General features: G+C 48.0%; 1 protein-coding gene across 1 annotated transcript in view; it reads left to right on the forward strand.

Moving 5' to 3' along the window:
• The window catches only part of MTHFD1L (methylenetetrahydrofolate dehydrogenase (NADP+ dependent) 1 like), a 2,103,853-nt gene that overhangs the window by 1,489,367 nt on the left and 588,398 nt on the right, over positions 1-26,088 (forward strand). The window contains exon 23 of the mRNA XM_069608130.1: positions 13,502-13,602. Coding sequence (XP_069464231.1) covers positions 13,502-13,602 — 101 coding nt within the window. The remainder of the gene's footprint in view (positions 1-13,501; positions 13,603-26,088) is intronic.

A 26,088-nucleotide genomic window follows, 5' to 3' on the forward strand; every position in this document is an offset into this window, starting at 1 on the left:
CTTTAGTTTGCTCTTCCTTTGTTCACTATATAACCTGCAGGTGTGTACATGTGTCAGCCAGTTGGGTGCTTTAAGTTGCGTAGGTGCCAGTGTGTGTTGAGGTGTTCCTGACTGATGAATGGTTCCCCATATGGTATGCTGTGATATGCATGGTTATGACAATGGGGTTTGCATTACTGTTTGTATGAAGAAAAGAAAAGGAAGCGTGAGTGACTCTGAATCTTCGGAAGAAAGGGGCAAGTCTGATGGAGGAGTGGGAGGAATTTAAGAACAGATGCTTCAAATCTTTGAGAAAGCCACAGCACTAGCATCATTTGCACACAGTGGTTCTGGCGCAGAGGTGTTGAAATCAGATCTCACGCCCTCAACTCACTTGAAGACAGCCCCAGCGCCGACGGCCCTTGAGGCAGCAGCACCTAGAGCCTCCGTCAGGCCCTCAACATTGACACTGGAGTCCAGGTTGGGGCTCTCCAAATCAATGAGAACCATCTTCGGTGAAGAGGAGGATCCTGTCCCTTTCGGGATGGAGCCCATGGCGGAAGCAGATTTACACAACGTGCCTTATTTCTTAATGGACCAGACTGACCTGTTGGAGCTGGCTGCGGAGTTGCACAAAACATTCCTGCTGGACACCTCCCCAACATCGAGATGCAACAGATATCGCATTACGCTTACCCAGAGACACAATACAAGAAATTGTCAAAATGGTGGTTGTGGCCATTAGCCTCGGTGCACCGGACAAGCCTTTACAGTCATAAAGCGTTTGTCAAAATGGTAGTGTGGCTATTAGCCTCGGCGCACGGGCCAGGCCTTTACAGTCCTACGATGTTGGACAAGGAACAGTCCGAGAGAGCCCATGCCTTTCAACGCTGCTATATTGAACCCGATCGCAGCATTATGGCAGCACGTGTTCCAATGCCGGCTGTCGGCGCCGACCTTATAAAACAATATATACCGCCGAGCGGCTATTTGCATTGGTCATGAACCATCTGCCCCCTGAAGGACTGGCGGTCTAAGTTTCCACTGTGAACTCAAGGCCATTGATGTCAAACCTCTCGATGAACAGGGAGTCAAGAAAGACTGACGTCCTCGCGGAAAAGTCTTTGCATCAGGGAGTATGGCATTAAAAACTATTAATGCTCTGTGTGCCTTTGCTCAATATTCCCACATTCTGTGGAGAACAATTTCTGAGGGTGCTGACCATCTGCCGGCAGGCGAAATGAGAGATTGCTTCTGTGGCAAGTCCGAAGAACAACATGAACTCTAGGTTTCCATCTCCCTGTTATTTTTATTAAAGAAAAAGTGAAAACTACCAACTCTTCCTAGACTAAGTTCCCTACCTAACTAGGGTGCTTGTCAGTGAGAGTCCAAAACCAATTCCGTCCGCGGTCCAAAACTAACTATTTAGAACTAAAGCACAGGAGAGTGATTCCCTTGTCCTGTTAGGTGGTTATTTCACCAAGTTCAGTTCAATAGTGTATCTTCAGATAATTCTTAGTGACTGTTTATCAAATCATACAGCTCAGATACTGGGTTCTTCAATGTCTGAATGATCTTTCACTCGTTAATCTTTCTTCCCTCTTTGTTCTTTTCTTCTTCTCCTCTATTTCGAACTATCCCCATCCTTCCAGGGAATAACTGTTTATTTCTCTTTCTTTAACCTTAAGACTTCCTCTTTATTATTCCCCATTTCTCTCGACTTGTTCATATTTGAGGATTCAAATATTGGTTCTCTTGTCTTTCAGTTACTCCCAAATGTATATCTCGACTAGGACTAGTATGAGTGTTACAGTAATGATTCACATTATCCTCATATGTTCTTGACACTTTGTCCTGGCTGGAACGAGTATGATTATTTCCATGATGATTCACACTCTTCTTAAATACACCTGACGCTTTGTCTTGGCTCGGACGAGTATGAGTGTTCCAGTAATTATCTTCGGTCCCCCTACCGGGTTTCCCGCTTTACCCATTACCTGGATTGCCCAGGCTTTTTGACAGGCTATGATCCGCTCCTTCGGATGGTAGGTTGGTTTCTTGCTCCTTCGTTCCTATGCCGGTTTGTTTGTTCCGCAACACTCTATGGGCAGTGGTATCAGCATAGTTTGTGGACCTCCTGGTCAACTGTGACAGTCACACCAACACTTGTCAGCTGCTCAGGATGCCTTGCCTCTAGCTCGGCCTCTCGCATCCCCTCTCTCCAGCAACACCAAGTGTCGGAGAATGCGCTCTGGCTTGTCTCTCATCGGACGCCTTGCGTCCAGGTTTCATTATGTGTTGCTCTATCAGCTGATTGGAAACTTGCAGTGTCTCTCTCTCTTCCTCAGTCTCCTCCTCCAAGCTTTGACGTTGCCATGGTACTTCTGTGAGGTAGTATCAAAGTATTTGTTTCTGGTTGCATCACCCTCTGTATTCTTCCAGTGATTTTCTTCGTCTCCGTACAATCCAGGTTTTTCTTCATGGGTATAAACAGAGGGCTTGCCTGGAAATAACAATTTCTTGTGTGTTCATGTTTTCTTTCGTTAGATGTTCTTGAAGATGGGTTGATGTTACGTGGTTTACGGAGTTCCTCATCAGAACGGGAGTTCTTATCCCCAGAGGAGGAAGTCTCTCCTGGTGAGGTCTCACTTTCCTCTATCTCTAGGGAGGTTATTCCGTAGCAGGCTCACTTCCCTAGCCTCACAGGGAAGGCTCCTCCTGGGGAGAAGTGTTGGAAGCCCTCCCATTTTCCTCGTGCCAGAGGCGAGGTTGCCAATGTAATCTCTTAAATGGCTTCCGAGGGGGTCAATGGTCACAATATTCTGGTGAAATATCGACTGTCCTCTGCATATCAAAGGCATTGGCCAGCGGCCTCTCTTGGTGGGCTGACAGACGGCATGATGGCGGGGGAACCCTTTTGGCCACCATGGCTGGAGGCACAAGTGGTCATGGATGCATCCCTGAAAGGCTGGGGCGTCCACTGCAGGTGAGTGGTCGTTGGTCCCCCATGGAACATCACTGGCATAATAAACCTGCTGGAGCTGCGAGCAGTCGGTTTAACCATAACTGCTTTTTGCGCCATCCCTCAGAGGGAAATCTTTCCGGAGTCTGACCGACAACTCAGTGAGCATGCATTACCTCAACAAGCAAGATGGTGGTCAGTCACTGCTGACGCCATGCAGCCTTGGTTCAGGCTTCTGGAGAGAACAGGATCTTTGCCTCAGCAGCCTATCTGGCAAGAGCAAAGAATGGGTTGGTATAAGGTATGGGCAGGCAGAGGACAGTCTCCCACAAATGGGCCATATGCCAAAGCTCATTGCAGAGATCTTCTCCCTTTGGGGGACCCCATTTGTTAATGTTTGCCACGAAGGACAACACAAAATTCAAGCTCTTTTGGTCTAGGGAGTTCTCTCCGAGGGGGCATTAGGAGATGTGTTTCTGGTGGAGTGGGCCTTCAACCTCCCTAATGCCTTTCTCTTGATACCAGTCATCCCATGGGTGCTCAGGAAGTTTTGGGCCTTCATGACCTTGATCACCCTGTATTGGGTGAGAACGTGGTACCTGGACCTTCTGGAGTTGGTGGTCTGCTCAACTTGCCGGCTTCTTCGGAGGCCCGACCTCCTGTTCCAGTAGGAAGATTGCGTGCTCCACCCAACCCTGAGTTTCTTAATCTGCATGCCTTGAGAGGCTGAGATATGAGGACTGGGTCCTGACTGAGGCAGTTTAGAGGTACCGCTGGCTGCCTAAAGGCCTTCCACCAAGTCTGTTTATGCGTACAGGTGAAGAAGGTTTGAGGCATGGTGTAGAGGTCAAGGGGCAAACCCTATTCCGTGCCCTGTTTCCACTCTGATGGAATGTCTTCGGGGCTGCAAATAGGCACAATCAAAGGCTATTTGGCTGCATTGTTCTTGGTTAATAGATTCACAGAACAAGATTTCCATTTCTCCATTCCAGTGATTGCCCAATTTTCGGAGGGCCTTGTACATTCTTTTTCATTCAACAGCCTTCATGGTCCCATCTTGGGATCGGATTCAGATTCTCACTTTTCTTATGGCGGTTCCATTTGAGCCGTTGCATTCTGCTTCTGTTGAGCTGCTCACTCTGAAGACGGATTTCTTGGGGTTCATCACATCTGTGAGGCACATTAGCAAGCTTCAGGCGCTTTCTTATAAGACCACTTTCTATGAATTCTTCTCCCACAGGTTCCTCCTCTCCCTCTCTGCCTTCCCTGCTCTGAAATCTTCTCTGGGCTTCTTGTGGGTGAGTAGTAGAAGAGTTGTTTGCACAGCTACATGTTGGCATCAGTCTAGACCAGGGGTCCCCAACCTTTTCGGTGAACTGAGCAAAATTTGCATATCAAATGAAATGGTGAGCAGCATCCATTCTTCGACCAAACATATCGGTGTTCAGTTGCTGGAAAAATGATTGCAATTCAAATTAGTAATGTAATAAACTTAAGACTGCTAGTTAAACATTTTGATTTGCAGTACTTAAGAAATCTATCTAGACAACGTGCAATACTAGTAAAGGACATTTGCATGGCCTTTAAACTTAATTTGACATTGTGGTTGTTTACAGGAAATGTTGAGGCAATTGAGTGGTCAGTTTGACATGTTTAGACAGATAGGACCAGTCCAGTTGTTCAAAGATATAGTAGGACTAAATAAACATTACCAGGGACTTGAGGTTCTCAAGTAAAACATTTTAAAGAAATGTAGTGAAAATGTTTGGACAGTAAAACTGGTCACAAATGGAGCACTGATTTTCAGGTATACTTTTGTTTTTTGCTTGTGATTCTCTGAGATCTTTAGAGCAAATGTTGTATTGAGAAGTATACAAGAACAGTAATACTATTCATCAATCAACAGGGACTGTTTTTTCTTCAGGATTGTTATGAAAGCTTGCATTTCTAATTGAACAGAGAGTGATCACTATCCTCAAGATAATTTTCCAATGGTCAGGGGTAGCACATGAAGAATGTCTGACAATCGGAGGGACTGGTCGTTGATGCCTAGGTTTGACAAGGAGACATTGGAAAGAATTACGAATTCACAATAAATTAAAATATATTCTCTTTAAACTGTTAAATAGTTCAGAGGCCACAAATGAAAGTGTCTGAGTCTTTGGTTGAAACCATCCAGCAGAGAGCTATTGGCAAAGAGCATCCTCCAGTTCAGGAGGTCCAGGTTATAGAAAGGGAATGCCCCATGGTTCGATGCAGAATGTAGAATCTCAAAATGAAAACTGAACCATGATTTAGCGAGTGGTGTGTACATGACTGGCCAGATTAAAAGTTTCAAAGGGGCAAAATTGCTAAAAGACAAACAAAAAGGGAAAGAATGGGAGCTTTTAGAGAAGGGCATGTTTTAATATGACACCAAATATGTGTATGCAATTGTCTAGACAGTCATTATGCCATCTCCTTGTACAAATAGTCCTTGTACCAACCCCCTAACCCCCACACTTGTAGACCTATTTCCTTACTGGACATTGCCAGTAAGATGGTCTCCAAATGTTTGTTCAGACTGGAGGAGTAACAATATATTGAAGCCCTCCCAAGCTGGTTTCAGGGGAGGGCTTAGTACTCCCTCACTCTGAGCGCCATCATGGAGAAATAGGATTGAGTAATACTGGTCATTACATGGTAGGATTTACAGATCACTTCGCTAGGGGCGTTGGAGGGTACCTCCCACGAATCTGTTTGGCATCTAATGGCAAATAGTGCATTTTAAACCATCCAAGTATTTGGAGCCTCTTTTCTCTGCCCAAAAGGGAATTTACACAAAACTGGGTGACAAACATTGGTTGATGGCAAAAAAAGGACCTTGGCTATGAGCCAGCGGTGTGGGCTGTACTCCCAATTGCCAAGAATGGCTTTCTAAACTTCAATTCAGTTCAATGATATTCAATCAAGTTAAATATATTAACTCCAGGTGGGTATTTTATTCTTCATATATTTGCGTATTTAAATTTTATCAGCAATTGCATTCACTTTTGGCCAATGCATTTCGGACAGCAAGGACCCTTCATCAGAGCCTACTAAAATGAATTATCAAAGTCAATCACAAAGTTTTACAATCGTAGTCAAGGCGCATCCAAAGTGCAAAATACAAATAGTGCAGCCATTAAAGTCAAGGCAATGTCAAAGATCCAAAGTTACGTTAGAGTTCCAATTTAACCCATTGTTAGTAATAACACAAATTCATATGCACAATTCATAATTGCAAACATTGAAATCACCCAAGCATTTAAATGTTCAAATAATGCATAATCAAAGAAAATGCAATCAATACATACGTGTCAACAGCACAATGACTTATAAACAGTGGAAAAAGAGAAGCAGGTGAGAAATAAGGTAAAAAATAATAAAATGTGGCAATTGTCAGAACAATAGTGATGTGCAAGCGTATCACTTATTCCCTTAGGGAATAATGTTACAGATATAACTGACCTGAATACCTAAGGTGAATGGAGATCTTGAAGCAAACATTTTTATTTGGCGCCTAACATCCTGTATAATAATAGAATACTTCTTATGAAATATTGTCAAAACAACTCTGTTAATCAATGGTAAATTTGATGAGTCTTACCGATAGAGATGTTAACTGAGTGCAAAGTCTGTTGAATAATGCTGTGGCGTCTAGTTTGAGTGCCACATGCCGAGTACCGGCTTCTGTGTACCAAAAGGAAACGTCGGTGCACTATCTGTAATTATTCTCCATAATGTGTCTTGTAGTTTTAGCCAATGTTAAACTGACCAATCTCAGTATAACTCTTGTATTGTGTAATTCGATATAATAAATGCCCTTGTTTGCTCGCTCTATCACGGACAGATCTTTTCCCACAGCTCATTAATGTACACCTTAATATGTGTAGACGCATAAACTATCAGTACGGCATAGATGTCAAAGGTTATCGGTATATATCACAAATTAGTTAAATACTCAAACCTCTGTCAACAATTGATAGCCGTATCTATAATGTGCGAGTCAGAAACTCAGAGGGTCGCTAACTCCTACCTGCAGCTGCATGTATCTCCTGTCAACAAACTCGCTTTGAGTACACAATGAATTGTGTACTCAAATTTCTGGCTGCGATCCAGTCAAGCACATTGCCCTGATTGTGTGTAGGCTCTTTACTCAAAATGGTGAAGTCATAACTATGTTCCCAGCCATTTGTTAAAATCTCCTAATATGAGTGAGTGGCTGTTCGGAGTGTTTAATTTAGACCGAATACCCGATATTTCGTCCTGAAACAAAGGTAGCTCAGACGGAGGGCGATAGACCAAAATAAAATTAGTGCAATCATTAGGAGAGTTTATAAATTTTAGAAGTAGAAGTTCACATCCGGTAAATAATATAGGTATTTGGAAGAAATTAATTTCTTGCTTAGCAATTATCGCCACTTCCCCTATTTGGGCCCTTTCTCTGTGCTGAGCATAGAAGATGTAGCGTTCTGGGGTTGCCAAATCAATATTTGGCCCATTGGAGTACCTAGCCATGTCTCAGTGATGCACATTTCATCAATGTTCTCATCCCGAATATAATCTGCCACACTAATAGCATATCTATTGAGCGATCTAGTGTTTAGCAAACATATTTTAATAGTTTGTTTATCCTTAATTGGATAACAGGGCCCACCATATGAATGGTTCAAACAGGCAGAGGGGCGACTGAAAAACCGCCAATCAGCAGGCTTCTAAGCGGGGAACTAAAGTGAAGTCTACGTTACTTATGCACGGGATTGCCCCTTTTCATAACGGTTATATCTAGGGTGCAATCACTCACTCTTGAAAGTAGAAACAGCAGGAAGAGGGGGCACGAAGTCCCGTGAAACAGCTTTCAGCAAACCCAACGCGTAGCGTGTCCCAGCGCAGACTGGCACCTCCCAGACGCACCTGTTGGGAAGTGAAATAGAATCTCAAGAACTACAAAGCCACAGGGATTTGAAGTTTCTAATTACAACGTCGGAATGTTTTTCAATAAAAATCAAGCAGCATTACAAATAAAAGTAGGATTAACGTTGGCGCACTGTCTAGCCTAATAGATGAGACACTTTACTTCAAGTAGCCTTTGCAGTGGTCAGACAATTGAGACTAATAGCCCACACCTGAAGCCTATTATACAACCTGTGCAGAGGAGAAGCACCAGGCTGCCAAAACATGAGGAAGTGGGAGCACAGAATGGACGCCGAAACGTGAAGACAGCAGATTTCGCCTGCAAGTTCTGAGAGAGTCCTGTTCTCCCAAAACCTGAATGGCAGAAGCTGTACAGAGGAAGACCTGCTGGAGGCTGATTTCTCCCCGTATGAGCCATATTGCTGTGATTGAAGAGCCGAGAGCATGCAGAAGACCAAGGCCCAAAGCAGAAAGCAAGCGAGGGAGAAAAAGGATCTCCCAATTGAAGTGACCCGACGGACACCCGTGCTAGAGTAGGGTGTGGGTGCCCAGCAATCCTGAAGTAGTAGCAGAGGTCGGGGAAGACCGGAAACCAGTGCAATGCACAAGAACAGTGCCCCTGAAGCTGGTGAGTGAAGCACGGTGTTCAAACACAATGCGCAAACCGTGCCGGTAACTGTAGCCAGCTCCTAAGTGACTCGCGTATGGTCTAATGCAAGTGAAAGTGAAATGCAAGTGAAAGCTGTTCGTGTATCTGAAGTCTTATTTCACAATGAAAATGTAGCACTCCAGTGTATTATAAAATACCCAATACTCGTGTGATAACAAGTAACAAGGAATGAGAAATACATCAAGAGAAGGTCGTGTGCACCCAATTGTGTTTCCCAAAGGAAGTCAGAATTCATCTGTTGCATGTAAATACAATCCTTTCAATGGATTGCCTTTCTCCCGCAGATTCCTCATCTTGATATCCATTGTCCAGCTCTGCTGCTCGGAAACCTTTCGACAGGCACCTAGTGGACCTCGACTTGGCCGTCGATCTGTCTTGCTCGGTGCTCGATCGTCTGCTCTGAAAGTGACGTTAGGCATCGTTTATATATAACATGTCACTACGCCTCATCCTGCAGTTCCTTTTTTCCCTACACGCTTGCACCGGGAACACGACTGAGTTTTCTCAACGTTTTTGTACTAAATTTTTCCGTTTTTCCTCAGAAAACCTTGACGAGTTTCAGGCTTCAAGCGATGCCACAACTGCGAGGCCAAAATGTCCATACCGACCCCCAGAAAGTTTGTCTGTGGTGCCTAGGGGTGAGTCACGATATGCGTTGTGCACGGAAATGCAGCCAAAATTCTTACCTGAGAGAGCCGGGAAACTAGCTTTGGGCCAACCATCCACAATAACTTGCTGGAGATGCGCACGGTCAGACCGGCGCTGACTGACGCACATTCTCTCCAGGGGAATCATGTTCTGGTGTTATCGTACAACAACAACTTACCTGTAGCAAGTCTACCAGCCCTAGCACACCACCTACCACTGACACTAACTCAGGCTTTACATTCAATAAGTTAACTATACCTGAAGTACAAAAAATTATAGCCTCTCTGAAACCCTCCAACTGTAAAGGGGATAGCTGCCCGGCCCAGACTATAAAGGATGCAGCTAGAGATCTAGCCCCTTTCATCACTAATTTATCATTCTCTACCAACTCAGTCCCTAGTAATCTGAAACAATCTTGGGTTCTCCCACTTCTAAAAAAACAAACATTAGACCCGGCTATACCCACTAACTACAGACCCATCGCCACAGTCCCATTCATGTTAAAAATCCTAGATAGTTGCTTATCTGCAAATTCAAGATTATCTAGAGACAAACCAACTACTAGGAATTCGTCAATCTGGCTTTAGACCCCAACATGGAACAGAAATGGCCCTTGTCGACATCAAAAGCCAGATTAATGAACTTAAAGATAAAGGTAATGCCGCCATCCTACTTCTTTTAGACCTCTCAGCAGCCTTCAACTTGGTTGACCACGAAATCCTTTGCAACCACATTTCAGCAGCTTACTTCTCCTCCTCTGCTGTCATGTGGATACAATCCTTCCTCACTAATAGAACCATGAGGGTCTTCTCACCTGCAGTGGCAGCTGACCCTATCCCCATCACATATGGTGTCCCACAAGGCTCCTGTGTTTCACCCACTTTGTACAACATATTTACAAAGCCACTCTTCGACAAACTGGACCATCTTGGTGTCACCTACATCAATTATGCAGATGACCCTCAGATACTCCTGACCCTATCAGGTAACTACAACGCCGACACAAACCGGATCAACAAAATCTCCACCATCATTCAGGCATGGATGGCCACACATAGCCTCTGCCTGAATGATGAGAAAACCGAAGTCCTCCTTGTCGGCTCACCCAACAACCTGATGAAACTCAGCCCCAACTACAACAGTATCATAATCGATGGAAACACTATTCCCATTGTTAAAAGTGTAAATACTCTTGGTTTCTATCTTGATGCCAACACCAACCTCTCTAAACAAATCAACATGACTGCCTCAGCCACTGCTTACACAGGTAAGCTGATCAGGGCTTGCAGACCTTTCTTCTCCTCCAATAGCTGCCTCATACTGGCCAGGGCTCTTATACAGTCCACATTGGACTACTGCAACAGTCTTTACCTAGGTGCAAAACAATCCATAATCAGTAAACTGCAGGTACTCCAATATAATGGTCTACGAGCGGCATTAAACATTCACAGGCGAGAGCACATCTCTAACATTAGAAAATCATGCAAATGGCTCTCCATACAACACAAAATCGACCTAAAAACTATCTGCCTCGCATATAAAGCCTTGAACCACCAAGCCCCCCCTTATCTCACTAACAAATGTACCTTGAAATCTGCTACTAGAATTACAATATCCACTAACACCTTATGCCTAATAGTGCCCAGATTCACCATAAAAAGAGCTGGAGGAACTAGCTTCACGGTCCTTGCCTCCCAACTGTGGAATACTTTACCACTGAACATCAAATCCATCTCTACCTTTCAATCATTCAGAAAACATGTTATCACATGGTTACTGTATAAAAACGAACACTCACTCTCCATATCTCACCATATCCTTCCTCCACTTGACATTCTTGCCTTGTACTTTAAATGTGATGTATAACTTGTAAAATGTATACAATGTATCCTGTAACCGCTTACCTAAGCGCCCTCTTACCTCCGTGTCTGGAGCACTATATAAATAAAATAAACAAATGTGATCATGCACTATCTCAATTAGCGACTGTGCCCCGCACAGGAAGGCCATGCGGCCATGGTTGTGGTTACTGGAGAACGTTATCTCTGCCTCGGCAGCACAACTGGCACAGATGGAGAATCAGGTTGGCAGACGCTCTGAGTAGGCAGAGCATGATTTCCCATGAGTTCGAGATTTGCCTGGAGCTCATTTCAGAAATCTTCTCCCAATGAGGAACCCAGTCAGTGGGCTTGCGACAAAGGGCAACACAAAATGCAAACTATTTTACTCAAGGGAATTTCCTCCAATGGTGGCATTGGGACATGCATTTCTGGTGGAGTCGGTCTTCGAGCTCCATAATGCATTCCTGCCGATACCTGTCATCCCTTGGGTTCTCAGGGGGTTCAGGAGGTAGGGCTTGAATTAGCGTAATTGTCCCGAATTGGGCAAGCAGGTCGTGGTACCTTCTGGAATTGGCAGTCTGTCCACCTCTCCGGCTCCCTCAGAGGCCAGACGTCTTGTCCCAGTCGGCATGCAGGGTGCTTCACCCAAACCCGGGAACTCTCAACCTACATGCCTGGCTCGTGAGAGGTTAAAGTATGAAGACTGGTACCTGGAGGAGGAGATTTTGGAGGTGTTACATGTCTGCGAGCATGCCTTCTACTAGATCACTCTATGCATGCAGATGGAGAAAGTTTGTGGTTTAAGGCTAAAGGAGTTAAGTGCCTGTGACGTGCCCAACCTCCAAGGGCCAAGTCGGGCCTTCATGTTACCATAGTTAAGGGGTACCTAGGTGCTCTGTCTCTTTTTAGGAGGATGCCAGTTCTCCTACACCCTTCAGTGTTTTATATTAGGCTCCAAATGTCGTTTTGACGTTTTTGATGGTGGCTCCTTTTTGAGTCTTTGCATTCCACCTTCCTTAGACTTGTCTAGTTGAAATTTTCTTTCTTGCCAGGGATCTACAAGTAAGCCACTCTTCCTAAAGTTCTTAGGAGGAGGTGTCCTTGAAAGTCTGCCCCAATTTCTTGCTGAAGGTGGTTTCGAAGTTTCAGATTGCTCAAAGTGTGGACCTTGCAGCGTTTTCCCCACCGCCTCGTCCTTCTAAGGAGGCGGAGAGGCTCCCTGGACTTGCTCCAAAGAGGGCATTGAGCTTTTACCTGTCAAGAACTAAGGCTTTCAGGAGGGATGATCAGCATTTTGTGGCTTTCTCACAATCTAGACTGGAACGAGCAGTTGCAAAGCAATCTGCTGCTGGATTTGTTTATGCATAGCCGAATGCTATCCACAAGCGGGTAAAGAAGTGCCACCAGGGGTGTATCGGCTTAAACGGTCCTTCAGAGAGGAATGCCTGTAAGAGAAATTTGCCGAGTTTTGGCATGGGCATTGTTGCATACTTTTTCAAGACACTGCAGATTGGACATGTCTTGAGGCATGGAAGCCTGCTTTGATAGGGCGGTCCTACAGAGCTACTTAGTTTACCTTCCATTTCCTCCTCCGGCTGGGGGCACTGCTTTGGGAGTCTATCAAGATATCAAATCTGTGGGAGAATGCTATCCATTGAAGGAGAAATTACTCACCAGTAACTTTCTTTCTATGGATTCTTCTCCCACAGATTCCTTATTGCTCTCCTGGCCTTCCCCTCTATGTAAGCCATCGATTATCTCTACTTTTTCATGTAGACTGTTTTCCTCACACTAGTCCCTCCTACTTTTATTACGGATATGGGAGTCTGAGGAATCTGTGTGAGGAAGGTATCCATTAAAAAAACAAGTTACTCAATCTTCTGTAATTTTGTTTCTGATGGGTACGGTATTTCCACACATCTACCAATCTAGAATTCATTTTTCTTTTTTAGGCAATAGTTCTGCTGTTCCTCAGTGTCTGCAATGGGAGATAAAATGGTAGAACGGAGTTCAGTGGGAAAACACAGCTCCATATATGTGCATTGAGGACCTCACTTCTGTACTTTAAAGGCACAACGGACACTAATTTGGTGCAGAGCCTTATGGTGGCACCTAATTATTTGAACTTCTGGACCAGTCTGCGTCTGGATGACATTTCAAAGAAGAGGAATCTCTGGAAGGATGCTCTACCCATCCAAATAACCATCACGGAAGATAAGTAACTTGTTTTAAGATTGAAGTTTGCACACTTATGCAATGTTAGTGAATCTAGAGCATTGCCTGCTAAAGTAAATAGTCAGCACTTAAAGAATCCATGCCATTTACATTCAACCTTTTTAATTCAAATCTGAACAAAGTGTAATGTCACTAGCACACAAAAGGCTTTTTGGTGTTGATCCTTATATTTAAATTTGTCTGGCTTAAGGTGAGGGTGTGATTCTCTTTTTTTATTTGTTTTTCTTTCAGAATCTGCAGCTGGTGGGGGATGGCTGTTGCAATTTACAGAAGCAAATTCAGATTGCACAGCTCTTTGGGGTTCCAGTAGTGGTAGCCTTAAATGTCTTCAAGTAAGTCTGTTAGCTTGTGTGAGAGTACAACCCATCTTGTAGGCGCTCATTACATCACACTAAGTTAATTGTAATTCTGCTTTTTCTACCCCTGCTTTTTTCGTTGACTTTTGAGAAGTTCAGTGACCCATCGCAGTTGTCAAGAGGGTATTTCTGTCAAAGTCAATCAGACTTATCTTCTCAAATGAGTGATGGTTAAGCAAGACATTAGTTTGCTTGTAAGACAAACTGACAGGATCCTAGCCATTAACCCGCTCCCTATTGACTAACATCCCCCCTCCAGACACTTCCCTTTTCTAACTGTGATGAATCGCAGGAATTCATCCCTTCTCCCCAAGGGCGATCTCCCCCTGTGAGGCTAGGGAGGTGAGCCGGCTCAGCAATATCCTCCCTAAGGGTAGAGGCAAGTGGGGCCTCATCGGGAGAGACTCTTCTTTTGGGAGCAAGGACTCCAGTTCCGATGACGAACTCCCTAGAGGACCTTCCAAAATAACATCTTCAAAACTTTCTGATAAACAGGGTCCCTTTAAGTCCCCATATCACTGGGGCAAAGAAGAGGTTGTACGAAGGAGAAGGGAATCCGAAAGAGAAGGAACACATGCTTGTGCAGGGAAAACCCATGGCTGTGTATGTCCACAAAGGGGGAGGAGCCTGGAGACGCAGAGAGAGAGCGAGAGCACTGCGTATTTTTAAAAGGGTTCGAGCATTATCTCCAGGGAAGAGAAGCAGAGACGAGACGCACCGCGTCCTGCAATCGTGGGAGAACGAGAAGTACCATACGCGCCACAGTCTGTAGCGAGTGAGCCAGGAGAAGTGAAACAGGATGCATCATGTCCTAGGAGAGCAAGAGAGAAAGATCCCAGAAGTTGTGGCATGACCACAGGTATTCGTGGTGGACCGAGGGTCCTTGTAATGATGCCAAAACCATCCTGCCACGACAGACACAGGACAAGCCGGTATACGATATACTGTACAGCCACCTAAGATGACCTGACTGGAGAGGTGCTGGCGAAAATGTCACGAGGCGCCAAGCTAGAGGGAGACCGAGCCGACCCTCAGTGACGGAAAACCTGAGTGACGTTAATCCTAAGAGAGGAAGGTAATGGGGACAACAGGAGACCCGGGAGAGTGAATGAGAATCATTATTGGAATGCTCATACTTGTCACAGTCAAGAACAAGATAGTATAACGATACCAGAAAGGAGAGTGAATGCAAAGCAGTATTGGAATACTCCTACTCGTCTCAGTCCAGAGAAAATATTGTAAAACCAGCATGAAGAAATGGAAATGAGAAATATTGTGTATTGGGCCACTCCCACACCAGTCTAGACCAAGGAGGCCTAATACAAATAGAGGACCATGTTATAAAAGGGGAAACCCAAGAACAAGGTGAATCTAGTAAATGGATATAAAGACAGAGCAGGAAGAAAGCAAAGACTATGAACTGTTCAGAAGAATAGGAAATAGCCCAGAAGGAAATTATATTTGTTAGATATGTTTACATTGGGAACAGAAAAGAATTCCTCTTTGTTAGAGGAAAACATGAGAAGAGACAAAAGCTCAAGACAAAAGTGAATGAACTATACAAACTGATAAATATAGTCAATAGAGACCATCTAAAGAGCATCCATTGAAAAGCAGTTGTTGAGAAACCAACAAATTCTAGGAGAAGGGAGGCATTCAACTAACTTTGAGTTATTAAGATGGTGGTAGGGTCAGATAGGCTTAGAGTTGGACGGTGGACCGTTTCATTTTTAGACATTCACTGACAAGCACCTTAGCTGGTTTCATTTGGTAGAGAAGCCTTGTAGTATAGGGAAAGATGGACTTTATTCATCTTTTTAATACATTTACTAGTGAACTGTCTAATCAGAATGTGTCCTTTTTCTGACCTACCACATAACAGTCCGGCTACAAGACTGTGTAATATTCCAGAACCCTTACGGCATGCTATTCCCGCCTCTGGCCCAGAACTAAGAAACACATTAATTCCAAAGCATAATCCATCAACAGTGTTGATGTTGAAGGATACTACATAATGATGACCCCTCGGGTAATCGTGGCCGACGGTTCGGGTACGGTGCTGTCCTCCTGTGGAGATGGATGTAGGGCCTCTACACCTCTGAAGACTTCCACTCTGTCAGGGGTCTATTGAGTGATCCATTGGCCTTAGTTCAACAGCCTTGTCACTCTGTCCAAAGGCACAAAGCTCATAGTCCAGTTCTTTGTTGCATATGCTCAGTTCAGTTCATGGCAAACAAGTTTTATCCAGCGTCAGTAGGGGGAAGGGAGTTTTGCCTACCCACTATTGGCTAGAAGAAAAGGAAGACCAAACACTAATGATTGGGGGTACAAGATGACGTCACAGGGGGACAAGATGTTTCGAATGGATTACTTCCTCCCAAGGATTCCTCATCTATGATATCCTATCCGCAGTGCAGCCCCGTGTCGGCTCTATCCAATGGCTCTATGCTCAGGACATGATTTTGGTGCCAGTATATATTGTGGCACTGCGCCCCTTGACCTCAGTTTTTCTGCGCTCAGGAGCACACTACTTTGAAAGATGACTGAAATGCTAAATTCGCTAAGGCCTCGGGTTTGAAACTGTACACGGAATGTCTCCGACTGACGGATGTCAGTGTCGGAAACCCATCGCATTTGTTTGCATTGGAGAAGCACAACGTCAACGATTGCAGATCATGTCAGTCCATGCATCCCAAGGCCCTCAGAGAAAGGGTGGCCAAACGCTTCATCTACTGCCACAAGGCGTTGGTTGAAGGCCCACAGTCTCGTTCGAGGTTGTGTAGCGCTGAGCACCTGAGGTAAAGGTCATCCGCAAACAAAGACGAGAAGTACCACCACAAGAGGTCTCACTCCCCTGGCAGTTCTTTTCATCGTCATTCTTTTTTTTTCCTCACAGAAAAGGAGTCCTTGCTACAGAGACTCCCCGGAAGCAACGCAGCAGTTGCCCTGTCCTCGGTGCCAGTCTCTTAAGATGGATTTCTAAACTCTGACCTGGTAGGTAGAAGTTTAGGAGGCCACCCTAGTTTAGTGGAACTGGGGAACCTTCTGGACAAACCAGACCAATCTATGGTAGCTTGGCAGGCGGTTAAGACTAAGTCTCAGGAGGGATGAGAGTGATTGGAAGCCACAATGAGCACACACAGTAAAACTCCACAGATTACCCTAAGACAGATGTATATCAAAAATACATTTATTATAGGCCAAGCACGATTAAACCAGTTTTCAAGAAAACAATTACCACACACACTTATTCACTATTTAACATGTATACAATAATGCGTTTAGCCTAATTCTGATGAAAGTGGAGAAAATAACCACAAAAACACCAACAGCAAGGGGTACGTTCAGCACAGATATCAAACTAGGCACTTCTTTGTAGGCAATCCCCAATTTATGTAGTCCAGCCCTTACGAAGTGAGGAGCCGAGCGCTCAAAGTACTGTAGTGCGTTAGCGCGCGGTAGTGCGTAAAACGAATAAAAAAAGGGGGTTCTCATCAGGGAGCTGTAGCTGCTCAGGAAGGGGCTTGAGGCAATGCAGAATAAGTTTATATTCCTAGAGGAGGGTCCACCCTGGCGGATAGTGACTTTCGGAGTTTGTGAACAGCTCAGCTGGTGAGCGCAGGCTAGCCCAGTCAAGGTGAGTATCTTTTAAGGGATTCTTGTGCGTAAAAATAGATAACGTGCCAGGGGGCTACCGGTAAGTGATGAAAGTACTCACTGACTCTGACACAGTCCGGACCAAACTTTGGCAGTCTTGCCCACTTTGCTTGTAGATGTTAACCCTGTAGTTACAGGATGCTCTGGCTTTCAGCAGCTGTGGGACCGGATGATCATCTGTGGCAGTTCAGTAGCCTTTTCTCAGCTCTCGAAGAAAGGAGAATAGTTCTGGCGCAGCACGTTTTAGGACACAGTGGGGCAGGTCTGCAGGCACTTACAGCGACAGTCACCACAGCGGGGCAACACAAGGACTTTAAATGCTTGCAGTGTGGCTCAGGAGAGGACCGAGGACCACAAGTAAGCGATTCCCAAAGTCTTGAGTCTCAACTCGGGATGGCAGCATTCCTGTGCGATACCGAGGGTTCGAGCTGGACAGTTTACTGGATGGCTCATTAACCTTGCCAAAGGGGCTCTTTGCAAGGGTAAGTAGGAGGTGCCAAGAGTAGTTGTTCCCCCTACTCCAAAGGAGCGACGCGCCCTTGCAGGCCTTATTGGTACGATTCAAAAGCAGGGGTCAGACGGGACAACAGCGGGGTCAGGGTGCCAAACCTTCCTGGCACATCACCAGAAATTCCCAGAGTCTGCTCTTTCATTAAGGATACTTGGCTCCTTATGAAGTTCAGTGTGAACTTCAGTGGATCAACCTGGAATGGATGCAGAGCCCCTTCTCTTATCCAAGATTAGTTTTGTGCTCAAATCTTAGATAGCCAAAGGAAGATCTGCTCTCTTGCATGCACGCCAGGCATGGGACAATGGTGGCCCACAGTGGTTCCGGTCATTCAGGACTACCAGACATACTGGTTTCAGAAGTGTGGATTGGGACCAGCCTCTTCCAGGGCACTAGCACACGTGACATGCAGGAGCCCGCGAAAGATGCGGTTTTCGTGGGAGGCTGCATGCCCAAATAAGGAATACCCAGTTCTCTCGACCTGGGGGGAAGGCAAAGGGACAAAATGGCCAAAGGACAGAACAAAAGACTTTGTGGCACAGGCATTTTCTGCACTGGCCACAGTCTTGGGCCAAACGCGGTAACAAATCAGCGAAAGCCCAGAGGAGAGCAGCTGAAGGCTGTGCTCCACTGGAAAAAGTCAGATTAGGTAAGCCAAACAAATGCAAAAAGTTTGGGGGTGTCCACAAATGGAGGGAAATTGCACCTAAGGGAAATCTTTCCCATCACAGTCCCGTCCTCATCTTCGTCGTCCTGATGGAACCTCTAAGGAGCATTCTCAGTTACTGATGAGGCCATTTATTACTAAAATGCGTCAAATCTATGATGAGGAAGTCATATCCATACCCTTTGGGATGACCCTATGGGCTTCAGAGAGGAGAGGGACTTCCCAGAGGAATTTTATAGGGAAGGTGAACACATTAAAGTCCTGGCCCTGGATCTTCAGGAGTCCAGCAGTCTTGTCACATTTTTTTTTAGATGGATATTCTCCCAGCTCCTTATTCAGGCACACCTCAGGCCATCCTTCCAGAGTTTGATGCCCACGGTTGCTGATACCTCGGGGTTGTCGGGCCCTGTCCAGCCCAAAAGTCAATTTTGAGTTGATGGACATTCTGGACAAGGAGCCCAAGGAGGATACCTTACTGCCATTTTACATAGCTGTGGAGGCTCTGGTGTTAGAGGTGTGAGAAAGGGCCTGTCGACCGGGAGCTGGATCAAAAACATTGCTGAGGTCCTTTGGATCAAGCCTTTTTGTGCACTCATGCTTCCTATGAGAGCTTGGTGGTTCCGGCTGCAACGGCTAACCTGAAAACCTCCATCTTTTCCACCTGACGGAGAGTAAGAGACTGGATGCCTGGGGAAAGAAGGTGTTTGCCTCAGGCAGCCATGCTCTAAGAGCAGTGAATGCCACCTGCGCCTTGGCAAAGTTTGCTTTTGATTTTTGGCTAGCAGTGGCAAATGGGGCCGAGTACATCCCCAAAGGGGATATGAGAGCAGCGTTTCTGGCATTGTTTCAAGATGTCAGGGAGGCTCTTTATCAAATCCTGCAGTCTGGCCTTGACACGGCTGACTGTTTCGGAAGCTCAATGGCCACGAGCATGGTTATGCAGCGTCACTTGTGGTTGAGGACGTCAGGCTTTGTGCAGAATGTACAAGCAAAGCTAATGGATGTGCCCTTCGATGGGCAGAACCTGTTTGGGGGACAAGGCTGATAATGCCTTACAACGGTTCCAATCCTCCAAGGTGACAGTGAAGCCTTTAGAGTTGGCAGTACAGTATCCTCCGCACCACACCTCTGCCTCGTGTGCCCCCCGTGGGAGAGGTCAGGTGACCCCTAGTATATTGCAGGGCAGATACTTTCCGAGAGGCAGAGGTGCACTTAAAGGTGAACTACAGTGGCCACTGTCGCCTCAGCCACTCAGGGTGCAACACCTCTTTGAGAAGTTCTGCCATTAGTCTCCTGTGCGGGGGAGAATTTCCCTGCTCAACAGAGATATTCTCAAATCACATCAGATGCATTTGCCTTACAGGTCGTTCTGCAGGTTTAATGTCCACTTCTTTCAGTGTCCTGCGGATCACTTTCTTTACAGTCCTTTTCTGTCAAAAGAGCGCAATAGACCTGGTTACATGCTCAGAATGACACAAAGGGCGGTACTTAACTTATTTTCTGCTTCTGAACCTGTTCCCATGAAAGGACCAATCCAAGATGGAAACTCTAGCCCCGATCCTCCAAACCTCGATCTGCTGGACTGGTTGGTGTTGCTGGACCTTCAGGATGCCTACTTCCATGTTTCCATTCATCAGGGACTGTTCTGCTTGAGGGAATTTCCCCTGAGGGTTGCATTGGGGACGCATTTCTGGTGGGGTGTGTCTTATACCTCCATTATGCATTCCCACCGACAGTCATCCTGTGGGTTCTCAGGAGGCAGAGGCAGACTTGGCTCTCAGATGACAGACAAAGGGTAAGCGGATCTGCCGTGTCCTGGTCCGCCACCTTCCCAAATTCTTCACATTAGCCACAGCACATATGCCCTCATCCCACTCAGGCACAGTGGAATAACAAAGAGCAGTCATAGCGCTTGCCCACAGGGCCCGACGTCGGGGCTCTTTGCGGCCCATTTCAAATTGATTGGGCCCCCCCTCCTCCCTTGCCTACAGTTGGGGGTGGTGGACAGAGTCTGTGGCCCCCTTGGGTTGCTTAAATAAGAATGGATACAAAGGAATGCTCTTTAATCTCAATGGGCAGGCGGCCAGAGCAGAGCTGAAACACTAAGCTGCCACTGTAGTTAGTAATTGCTCTGTTAGCAAGGTGCCAACACAGATTTATTTATTTAAATTTCTTATAAGGGGGCTTTTGCCCATGGGCCTCAAAGCGCTACAAAGAAACGTAACTTACAAGTAATGCGGACATATAGATCAATACGAACAATATCAACGCAACCACATGGACAAAAAATACAAAAAGTGCCCCAATGGTGGCCTATTAATTCAATACTACAGACCGAAAATAAACAGTATCAGACTACAAGACCAAGGTTCGACGAGCCCTTGGGCAGATAATTACAGTCTCAGTTATAGGGGGAGGGTACTAGCTCCACAACCCACCACTATGCAGTCCTTCTTCCCCTGGGCACACCAGTCTTTCAAATCAGAACAGCGAACAACCCCAGGCACAGATCTTGTACGAAGTCAAGCAGGGACTTTGTTTCGGAGGGCATCTCTTGATTCTCTCCCAACCAGTTTCATGACATTGGTGATAATAAAGTTTCTATGATCCAGGACCAGAGTTTTAATGACTCATCATTAGGCATTGACATATAAGATTCTCCAGCATGGGGTCTGGCATGGATTCACATGCTCATGAATATTCCCCGTCGTCAGGATGGGAATCCTCGGTATAGAAAAAAATCAGTATCAGTGTCGTTTCTGATCTGTCTTTCTTAGTAGTAACCAATCACTGGTCTCTGGGTCATACTGCCCCCAGCCAATGACTGCCCTCTCCCTAAGCCCCGCCTCCGGCAGCCATCCGCAGATTTTTACCGCACGTTCAAGTGTTGGGAGTCCTCGTGCGGTAGCTCTCGAGCTTTTGCTGCGTTTTCGCGCTTTTTCAGGAGATATTTCTCATTTTTCGGTTAAATAGAGCCTCAAGCTCCACCGTTTCTACATCCGATCAACGGGGATCCGTTTCGGAGTTTTCTACGCCCCTCAAGGGTGAAGATTTCATTGAGTTACGCTTTTGGAGGATTCCAGAAGTTCCGAGGCCTACCCCGGACATGGCCCAGGAGAAAGGAAGCTCAACGCCCGGGAAGCTGTTCAGGACCTGCCCTGGATGCCAGCTTCAGAATGTTTTCAAGGAGGACGAGCATTCGTTATGCCTCTACTGTCTCCAGGAGGACAAGACGCACAAGGAGAAGGACTGTGCGTTTTGTGGGAACATGTCGGAGCGGACCATGAAGGATCGCCACCTCCGTCTCGCCAACTGGCTGGAAGGGAAGAGCCCGTCAGGCGAGAAGAAGAAAAAGAAGTCTGAGCGGTCTTCTAAGTCCTGTGAGGGTGCCCCGGCGACAGGGGCCCAACAAAAGGCTAAGCACTGTGAGTCCGCGGGCACCGGGAGCGCCGAACGGTCGGGCTCCTTGGCTGCCAGGCAGGGCGCATCCTCCCCGGCGCCATCAACCACGACCCAACGCTCTGGCTCGGGTAAGAGGAAGTCTGAGAACCCGGCAAAGCTTCTGGAGAGGCCCCAGTCGATCTCGAAGATTCCGGCAGAGGGGGAGCGAGGCTCGGACCCTCCCCCCCCCCCCCCCCAAGGTGAAGGCCCCAGGCGTCCAGAAGGTGACGATGGCCTTAATTCACCCTGCTAAGACCTCGATTGAGGATGTCGCTGCAGCCCTGGCTCAGCCTGTAGAGGCTACACTAGTGGAGGCGCCCTCAGGACCCAGAGTCTCCCTGCCAACGCGGAGGGAGTCGCCTTTCAGGCCCATTGAGAAGACCCCCACGAAGTCCTTGTTGGAAAAGGTGGGGGAGGGGCTGGTGGCCATCATGGATATGGACACGACCTCTGAAGAAGAGCTCATTGAAGTCGTGGAAGAGGCCCAGCCCATCGGGAGGGATCCCGACGAGGGCGACGACAAGAGAGACGGTGTCGCCGACAAGGCTCCGCAAGAGCCCTCGCGCCCGTCGTTTCCTGTGCCGCAGGACACCTTGGTGGCCATTTTGTCAGCGATTCAGTCCTTATGCTCGGAGATAAGGACAAGGTTGCCCCTTCCCCCGACGGAGGTACCTGAGCCAGACCCGACGGGGGAACCGGAGCCAGGACCTTCGGAGAGTCCACCGCATAAGAGGAGGACGACGCATCCTACGCCACCTCTCCCACCTCTGCGGCCTGCTCTGCCTTCCCCCCGGTCTACTACCCTGCCCGACGAGATTGGATCCTTTCATGCCATGATTTCCAGGGCTTCCGAGCTTTTTCAGCTCTGCCCAGAAGAAAGAAGGGTTCCTTTACCAATGGCGCGAGGCTAAAAGGAAGACGGTCCTCGCCGTACCGCTTCTTGATGACATCTGGGATGAGGGGCTCGCCCTCCTCAAGAACCCTGCCATGGCGCCGACAAAGAGGGACCGGTACGAGAAGAAGTACCGGGTCCCCGACGCTGCCCCCTTGTGACTTCGGGCACAACCTACCCCGGATTCGGTCATCTCGGCGGCGGCAAAGAAGAAAGCTGGGGGGGCATCGGCCTCAACATCAACTTCCCCGCCGGACGGCGAGGGCAGGAAGTTGGACACGATGGGACGACGGATCATCTCATCCGCAGCAACGACTATTAAGGCGGCCAACGCCCTGGCTATCGTAGCCCGCTACGACAGGGAGTTGTGGTTCAAAATCACCCCTCTGTTAGACTTCCTTCTGGACGCCAAAAGGGCTGAGGCCCTTGAAATCCTACAGGAGGGGGAGATTGCTTTGGACGACGCCATCACGGTGGCAACGGACATCGCCGACACCGGTTTCCGTCAGTTGGGCAACGGCGTTTGCTTGAGACGACGAGGATGGCTCAAGGCCACGGATTTCTCCAGGACGTACAAACCAAGGTTTTGGACATGCCCTTCGACGGGAACAACCTGTTTGGGAAGGCGGGTGTTGAGTCTCTTCAGGCCATCAAGACAGACACAGAGACTGCCCGGGCATTGGGAGTGCTCCAACGACGACGGCCGTCCTTTCGGAGCTCCTGAGGCAGACAAGGTGCCTCCAAGGGATCCGGCAGTGGCTCCTCCACTTACCGCCAAGTGGCAAGATCTTCGTCCCAGGAAGCCTACAGGGGACGCGGCAAGTCAGGTGGTGCCCGTCGTCATCGACAAGGAGGTCAAGGAGGCAAGGCGGCCTCCAGACAAGATTGAACCGACCGTGGGGTCGGGCCCCCGTCGAAGCACCCTGGTGGGAAGCCGGCTGGCGAGATTCGTCCGCGTGTGGGAGTCCATCTCCACCGACCGTTGGGTGCTGGATGCCCTGGCCCAAGGGCACGCCCTCGAGTTTCAGAAGAAGTGCCCTCGCGTTCCACCCGTGGCCAGGAAGGAAAATCGGGTCCCTCAACTACTGTTGGAAGTAAGGGCGATGCTCAAGAAGGGTGCCATCGAGCTCGTCCCAAAGAGGCTTCGGGGCTCCGGAGTTTACTCAAGGTACTTCCTCGTAAAAAAGTAGACAGGATGGCGCCCCATCCTGGACCTACAACGACTGAACAAGTACATCAAGGCACAGAAGTTCCGTATTGTCACCCTCCAGCATGTGCTGGGACAGCTGGAGGAGGGCGATTTCCTGTCGTCGTTGGACTTGGAGGATGCCTACTTCCACATCCCCATTCTAAAAAGACATCGAAAGTTCCTCAGGTTCGTGGTCCAAGGGCGGCACTACCAGTTCAAGGCCCTCCTGTTGGGATTGAAGTCGGCACCCAGGGTGTTCACCAAGTGCTTCGCACCGGTGGCGGCGCGGCTGCGCCTACAGGGGATCCACGTCTACCCCTACCTGGACGACTGGCTCATCCGGGCAAGGACAAGGGAGCTCGCCGTGGAGCACACTGCGAAGACCGTCCAGCTGCTCACGGACCTGGGATTCTCCATCAACTTTCCAAAATCCCACCTGGTTCCGTCGCAAGTCGCCCTATTTCTGGGAGCCAAGCTCGACACAGTGGCGCGGCTGGCCTCGCCGTCGGAGGAGAGGACCAGGACCATTCTGGGCAAGGTGCAGCGTCTGCTGGCCACAGACATGGCCAGGGTCAGATCTATCAAGTCCCTCCTCGGGATGATGTCCTCCTGCATTTATCTGGTGTGCCTTTGCAGGCTTCGGATGAGACCCTTACAGGAGTTCCTCGACGCCCGCTGGATCCAGTCGACAGGCAGCTTCGAGGACAGGATCCCTCTCAACGAGACGTTCCGTCAGGCGATCCGGTGGTGGGGTACCCGCTCCCATCTGTCGGCGGGCACGGACTTTCAGACCCCAGCTCACCAGGTGACGGTGACGACGGACGCTTCCCTGGAAGGTTGGGGAGTACACTCCGGAGATCTTCACGCGAGAGGCCTTTGGCTCCCGTAGGAGAAGTCTCTCCACATCAACATCTTGGAGCTCCGCGCAGTGTTCTGGGCCCTCAGGTCTTTTCTCCCGTCCTTCAAGGGCAAGGTGGTGAGGATCTTCACTGACAACACCCCCACGATGTTCTACATCCAGAAGCAGGGCGGACGAGGTCCCCGGCCCTATCCAAGGAAGACCAAGATCTGTTGCATTGGGCCGTCGCCCAAGGGATGTTTCTGGTGCCTCTTCATCTGGCAGGAATAAAAAACACGATCGCCGACTCACTCGGCAGGGAGCTGCGCTCGTGCCACGAGTGGGAACTACGCCAGGATCAAGTGGATCGACTCTTCCGACGATGGGGCGAACCCCAAATCGATCTCTTCGCGACGGCGACGAATTCCAAGTGCCGGAGGTTCGCCAGCAGGTTCCCCCAGCCGAGGAGCATGGGCGATGCGTTCTCGTTCCCCTGGGACGGCCTATTTCTTTATGCGTTACCTCCGCTGCCGTTGCTGCCCGGCTCATCAACCAGCTCAAGAGGTCCCGGTGCAGGATGATCCTCGTCGCACCGGCGTGGCCGAGACAGATCTGGTTCCCGGACCTTCTGGACTTGTCAACATCACCACCAGTCATGCTGCCGACGGGCGCAGACCTTCTCTCCAGAGAAGGAGGTGCCATTCTTCACCACAACCCAGAGTCGCTGAACTTGCAGGCCTGGCTCCTGCAGCACTAGAGTTTGGAGGGTACTGCAGAGAGGTTCTTGCAAAGGCCAGGGCGTCCTCAACTCTCAAGTGCTACGGACATAAATGGAAGAGGTTCTCTGTCTGGTGCCGTGCACAGAAGATTAACCCTCTGCGGATTACGGCCCCTCAAGTACTGCCGTACCTACTGTCGCTGGCCAAAGCTGGACTGTCTCACGCCTCCATCAAAATACATCTGGCTGCAATCTCCCGATATACCAGGACGACGGGACGGGCGTCTTTGTGGTCTCATCGCCTGGTGAAAGAATTCGTGAAGGGACCATTCCGATCATTCCCACCGGTGAAGGCTCCTGCCCCGGCGTGGGAGCTTAATGTGGTGCTGACCAAGCTCATGGGGGCCCCTTATTCGAGCCTATGCATTCGGCGCCTTTGAAGTTCCTGTCATGGAAGACAGCTTTCCTCGTGGCCATCACCTCTGCACGACGAGTGGGAGAGATCCAGGCCCTATCTTGCAAGCCTCCATACTTGACTTTTCATGACACGAG

The sequence above is a fragment of the Ambystoma mexicanum genome, chromosome 4q, assembly GCF_040938575.1.
Source record: "Ambystoma mexicanum isolate Mex_15411 chromosome 4q, UKY_AmexF1_1, whole genome shotgun sequence".
In the NCBI taxonomy this organism is placed as follows: Eukaryota; Metazoa; Chordata; class Amphibia; order Caudata; family Ambystomatidae; genus Ambystoma; species Ambystoma mexicanum.